The following is a 6,772-nucleotide window of genomic DNA, read 5'->3' as shown; positions in this document are numbered from 1 at the left end:
ACAGCAGAGGGCTGACTGAGCAAGTCTTGGTTAGGTAGGACAGAAGATTAAGGCAAGGAACTTTCAATGGAGAGGCTGGGGCTCCAGTAGGGCAGGTGGGGTTCCCAGGGGAAATGAATCAAACCCAGGCTCCACCTATGCCATAGTAGATACCTAAGTTTCTGTAAAACCCTCTGCTTTAGCACAGGACTTGGTATATAATAATAAGAACCTGTAGTAACTGAGTATTTCTTCTTTTCTTTCTGTTTATTATTTCCAATGATCTTTTTCAGGCTCACTTGGATGGAGTGAGGGTTTGGGTGGGAGAGGCCAGGAATCACTGAACACTTCAAACAAACTAAGTCAGCCACTGGTTCCAGAGTCTTAGGACAATTTCAGAAGTTCCTCTGTCTCTTTCTACAACTTCCCATGAGGACCCTCCTTTTCCTTTCTTCACTGTCCCTGCTCCCACTTCTGCTGTCATTATGGGCCGTTTTTCTGTAATGTTGTTAAGTCCTACCTGTGACAGTTTCTAGTATAGAGCTTAGTCTTTCTTAGAAGAAAGTAGAGAGGGTCCCAAAGTCTTACTGTGGATCTAAACTTTAATAGTTTTAGAAGTGTAAATACTACAAACTTAGAAAAGCTGACACTGTATGGGCTATTAATTTGACATTTTAATATACTAGTATCTTTCATATTGTATTCTAAAAAACCACTGTCTAGTGCTAATGGTTGCAGTCAATTCTCAGATTGCAAAAACTGAATAGCAGCAACTGAAAGAATGCATTTGGACATCATTCAAAGAACAAGAATCTATGGAATCTTCTGCCTTGACCCCATGGCTACAGACCTGATAGAGGTGAGAGCAAACTACAGGCTTCCTCTATTGAACCAACAGGCTGGCAAAGGCCATCTCAAGACTGTCATGCATGCAGAATTAAGAACTAAAATGTAATATTCAAAATTCATAAAGTTGAAAAATAGGCAATGCTCAAATAGTTTAAACTTTCACATCATTTCTGTAAATTTAGAGTATTTATATTTCTGATTTGGGACAGCCTGTATATAGCCTCAAATATCCACTTCAAAAATAATGAGCTCTGTACTCAACCCAAGAATTTGGAAAAAGAATATAGAATAACACCAATAAATAACAGAATAAATATAAGAGGAATCTAATGAACAGAATGAACTAATGAGAAAAGCAGAACCAGAGACGTGGAAACAAGGGACAGACTGATAGCTGCCAGAGGAAAGGGGTGGGGGGAAAGTTGGAAAAAAGGGAAAGGACTAGTCAAAGAACATGGATGAGTGACCATGGATAATAGTGTGAGAATGGACTGTGAGAGTTGGGGGTGGAGTGGGATGGAGGAGGGCAAAGGGGGAAAAATCGGGACAATTTTAATAGAATAAACAAGAATAAAATATATATATTTAAAAAAGAAAGACAAGAACGGAAATTTATAAACTACAAAGTAAATAAACAATAGAGAAGATTACCAACCACTTCTTAAAAATACAACTAGTAAGATAGATGAATAATAGGTAAATTTGACCTAGAAAATACATGGGAACATAACCAGATATTTAATGGCTTTAATTAAAGACATTTTATTTTAAAAATAGCTCTTACTCCAAACAATGCAACCTCTGATTACCAGTCATTTGTGCACACTGACTGAGCCAAAGCAATTTCATGCCAAATAATGAATTTAATCAGGCCAACCTGATTTAAGTCTCATATCTACAATTGTGAAAATAACTGTATCCTTTCTTGTTGACTTGTGTTGAAAGACTGTGCTTAGAGGAATTAAGGCAGGTAAAAGCTGTAGCAGCCTTGTGTTGGATACTTCCTCAATCTCTCTGTATTCCCTTCCCACCATCCAAAAAACTCAAGGGAGAACTAGGGCATCAAGGACAAGCCCCAAAGAGTATGGTAGCAATAAGAACTGTGGGGGCACCCTCCAATGCAGGAGGAAGAAGAGAGAAGTAGTGGGTGGTGTGGCAGAGCCAGGATCAGCAGCCACAATGATGATACTCTGGGAAGGGACAGTGCACATCCCTACTAGTGGGTGAGAGCAGGGTGACGGGCATGGGCTGAAGGCACTGGATGGGCTGGGTCTGCAAACTCTCAAAATTAACTGATTGATGCTTCCTTATAGGGCCAGGCTACTTGGAGGAGAAGCTTCTAGAAATAGGAAGAGGGGACCATATAGAGGGGGCAGGGATAACAGAGCAGAGGCTCAGAAAACAAGGGTGCATTTGTGATACTTCAGAACCAGAGGAGGGGCTCCAGAGGCAAGGAGCTAGAGGAGCCATCCCCGGTCAGAACAAAAGTTAGGTCACACAAAAGAAAACTAATATCACACAGAAGCAGCCACAGAAAAGAACTGCGTTTTAATCCAATAACAAATTCTTATCCGTAAAAAAGAATAAGGAGCAGGATTGCGTGGGTTCTTAGAGATGATAAAATCTTGCCAGAAAGATAGGCCCACAAATGGGTGAAAACTACAATCAATATTGAAAATGAACTGAAATAAATTAAGAAAATAATAGGAGACAGTAAAGAACAATAGAAATCAGATTTTTAAAATTAGTAAAAAAGGAAAATAATTACTTCAGAAATAATGACTAAACTAGAAGGACAATAAGACAGTTCTCACAGGGGACAGGGTCACCTTAAGGACAGGGGTAGCTGCCCCAGACCACAGGAAGGAGAGAGCTGCTGTCACCCAGACCATAGGAAGGAGAGAGCTTGTCACACAGTTGAACCAGCAATTCCTCACCAGGGAATTGCTGGTGCTCATGGATCCCTGGGCTCTTGGTGATGCTCCAGGTCAGATGGCATGAGGGTTGAGGGTTTGGCTCTGGCTCTGCCTGATGAGCAGATGTGCTTGATAAGGGAGAACTAGAGCTGAAGTAGAGGGAATGAATGATAAGTGTCACACATGGCCTTCAAACCAGCTACAGGCTGTGTCTCCTTCATCTTATACTTCCCTGGTAAGGGAAATAAGGCCTTACACTCATTATAAGGAGCCAGTGGGTCTGAGTGGCCCAGTCACAGATGTTGATGAATACTGGGATCTCCCAGATCCCCTCTGTACAACAACAATGCCCATGTTCATGAGTCACAACTGTGCACTCAGAAACAGTAAGCTGCAGCCACTGGTTATGACTCCTGGAAGGGGAAGGCCCACTTAGGGGTGGTTGTGGCAATGACTTGCTGATGGCTTTGCTAAGGACAAGGAAGGGCTATCCCAGATCCTGAATGCCTTGTAAGGATGGGCAAATCTCAACTGCAGTTGCATGGCTGGGCAATCTTGATCCTCTGCCTCATCCTGCCTTCCTTACTGGCCTGTGTAACTTCCAGGGCCACTTCCAAATGTCCTGTGGTGATAGTCCATCTCAAAGGCTATTTCCAGAGTACCCAGCCTAAGTTGGCAATTTTCTTTCATGAGGGGCATCTACTGGGCCAGGGGAGGTGCTCATTTGAGGCTCAGAATATGGCTGGTGACAGCCTGATGATCCCTTTATGTTGTCAGATAAAAGAAGTTTGGAGAGGGGTAGTGAACTGCTGGCCTGGGTTCCTAGCCCAACAGTGGCCGAGCCAGGACTAGAGCCAGGACTAGAAGCTGTTCCAGCTGCATTCTGGCTCATGCCTCCCTGGAAGGTGTGTGCTCCTACATTTTCTATACATTAATCTTCTACATGTCCTTTGTGAACTGAAAAAGGAGTTCTATGGAAATTAAACTCAAAGGATGATCTGATCATAAATTCCTAACTGGGCAGGTAATACCCCAGGCATACAACTTCTTCTTTTTTTGGGGGGGGGGGGGGTCTTTTTTGTATTGTTGTTCAAGTACAGTTGTCTCCATTTTCACACCCCAAAAACTCCCCCCACTCACTTGTAAGTGGAACCTAATCAATAAAACAAACAAACAAGCAAAATATAACCAGAGATGTTGAAATAAAGAATAACTTCTTTACTAAAAGGCTTATCTTTGCTTTAAGCAAACCCTGTCCCTTGTTTCTATGCACCTAGGTTAACACACCCATGAAATAATTGAATCATATAATCTTGTTAACTGTCCTATAATCCAATCCCCAGCTTGCTTTCTCCCACCTCTACGTAATCTTCCTTATATTCCCTCCTTAAGTTCAAATGCATAAAAGAAGATGCAGAACTATTATTCTCTGGAGCATTTGAGATCTTGCTCCCCTTCATATGTTTGGCTCAAATAAACTCTAAAAATTCTATATGTGGATGTTTCTTATGTTGACACCTTTTATATTTCCCCCCTTAAACCCCTGGAGACTTTTTTCTTGAAACCTGGAAATTGTTCTCTTGAGAAATGTTGCAATTATGATATACTTTGACCTTTACAGTATTTTTTTCAGGAGCATTTTTTCTACTTTCCTCTTTTTAAAATGTGTCATAATGTGCTCTCTGTATATTCCTTGTTGACAGTATAAACAGAAAGAATTCAAATCAGAAACATGCATAGTGATTCTTCCTATTGTTGGGAACTCATCACACAGGCCATAGTTCCCTAAGTGGTTTGAGTTTATTGTCTCAATTATCGAAGCCGTTTATTTTAGCAGACTGGAAGTACATTGGTCTTCACAGTTGGATAAATATTCACTAATTCTCTACAATACACTGAATGTCATTTGAATTCTGCTATTTTTTAAAGCTCCATATTTGCTATAATAGATTCTTCTGGAAATTAATTTGCTACAGTTGCTTCCTGCTTACATTATTCACATAGAATATCTATATGAGAAAAAAAATCAAACCAATGAGAAGTGAATTCTTATCTCAGTTAATTTTTAGAACTCCTTGTAACAACATTGAACAAAATTACCTTTCCTAGTTCATGCAAAAAGGCAGAATGAAGAGTATTCTTAAAATGACTTTGCAAGATGTGCTTTAAGTCAGTCCTGAACTCAAACTACGTAGGATCATTTTTTGAAATATTCTAGTCCATTCAATGATTCTTCTCAGAAACTGTGTTTTAATATGGAATGAACACTACATTTCAGTCGTAAATTTCCATGCTACATTGCTATTTAATGAAGAGGTTGTATTACCAATAACAATAATTTAAGAAAAGGCCATTTTTTATTTCCCCAAGCTTGATATACATATTTCTTTCATAATTATGAACTTAAAAAACCCGTCTCATATGTAAAAATGTGAATTAGAATATGTAAACTCTTTGATATACCTGAAAAACAGGAAGGACAATGTTACATACTGGAAAAACCATTGCTTTATATCATCGAAATGAGGAAAATGTATTGAAGGATGGGGAAGATAGAAGGGAGCTCATGACCTCCGTTAATAAAGATTTACAAAGTCAAAGTACTCCACATTTGCTGGGAGGCATTTTTTATCTTTCTACTGATGTCTGTGTTTCACCAGGAGCAGTAACTCTCTGAAGTGGAACAGCCACCACCATTGAAATGAATCGCTAGCTGGGCCTCAAAAAAGCCAGTGTCCACATATTTGTTTTGCTGCTTTTTTTTTTTCCTGAGAAGTCACTGGTGTTTAATGGAAAAAATTTTGTTAGTCTTCAGTTAAGATAAGGCAGTAAGAGTATCACTAAATTATCTTTTTGCTTAGAATGAGGCTTATCCATCCACTGGCATCTTCATGGGTCATCTGCTCGCTCCCTCTCTCTTTTCCTCCTAGAACTATATTTAGGAGTTTCAGCCTCCTATTGCTGTTGTATATTCGGGTTGTGCTGAGGCCCATCTATTCTCCCCATAGGAGCTTCCTCCTTGGCGACAGAATGCTGTGGATGGCATTATAGCGGCTTTTCAGGAAGGATGCAGTCTTCACACAGGAAAATGTGGCATCTTTCCTTCTTCCTCCTTCTCTTCTTTTTCTCAAAGAGAGGAGACCCATCAATGATTCCTTCATATAATCTATTAGAACTGTTCATTAAAACATAAACCAAGTAGCCCTGATTTCAGAGAAATGGAATTATGAATAACTTTTCAACAGTGCCTTAACTTGCAAGGTAGCTTTGACTACAAAAACAAGACAACTCCTTTTGGCCACCTGTCAGAAGAGAAATCACTTCCATTGAACTAGAAATGCTTAGCTCTTATGAGAATATTGTGCTTTTCTTTAAAAATTCAAATATTAATTTGATTTGTAGTCTTTATCCTAAGATATCAATTTGTTTTTTCTCTAGTCCATTTGATCATGGTTTCTGGTGAACGGTACAGGAATATTAATTTGGCATAGAGATCTTCCTCTAGTTCCAGTTCCCCTGTCTCTCGAACTAAAAAAATATCGGTGCATAACTTCAAAATTCGATCCACATTTGGAAGCTCTTCAAACATGATGGAGTGAGAAATCCCACTGAAGAATTCACGGACAAACTTCCCAATCACAAGGACAACTGAAGCATATAATCCCATGATACTGAAAAAAAAAGTAGAAATTATATCTAGCAGTTAAATATGGTTAGTAGAACATACCTAAAAGAAAAGCATGTTTCCTTCAAAATCCATAGAAAATATGATAAAGTTATCAAAGAATAAAACTTTTCCCTTTGGTGAAAACATTTACTCTTTTCTGATAAAAAAAGGTAATTCATGTTCTTTCTAAAAAATTATACATTACAGAACTGTAAGACTTGAAAAATAAAAGTCCTTTGAAATCTCACATTTTGGGATTTACCTGTGTTAACAGTTTCATGTACAAACTTCAGGTGATTTTACTGCATATAATGCATACATTAACTACATAGTATATTTGGTAGAAATCAAATTGTACTAT

General features: G+C 38.9%; 1 protein-coding gene across 1 annotated transcript in view; it reads right to left on the bottom strand.

The window, feature by feature from the left end:
• Positions 1-5,064: 5,064 nt before the first annotated feature.
• Positions 5,065-6,772, bottom strand: part of PIEZO2 (piezo type mechanosensitive ion channel component 2) — a 503,470-nt gene continuing 501,762 nt past the window's right edge. Inside the window, exon 53 of the mRNA XM_045850410.1 lies at positions 5,065-6,415. Coding sequence (XP_045706366.1) covers positions 6,163-6,415 — 253 coding nt within the window. The 3' untranslated portion in view covers positions 5,065-6,162. The remainder of the gene's footprint in view (positions 6,416-6,772) is intronic.

This window comes from Phyllostomus hastatus, unplaced genomic scaffold, assembly GCF_019186645.2.
Source record: "Phyllostomus hastatus isolate PE091 unplaced genomic scaffold, TTU_PhHast_1.1 phas_contig_80, whole genome shotgun sequence".
In the NCBI taxonomy this organism is placed as follows: Eukaryota; Metazoa; Chordata; class Mammalia; order Chiroptera; family Phyllostomidae; genus Phyllostomus; species Phyllostomus hastatus.
Note: the sequence above shows the minus strand (reverse complement) of the source record. Positions and strands in the feature narration are given on the sequence as shown.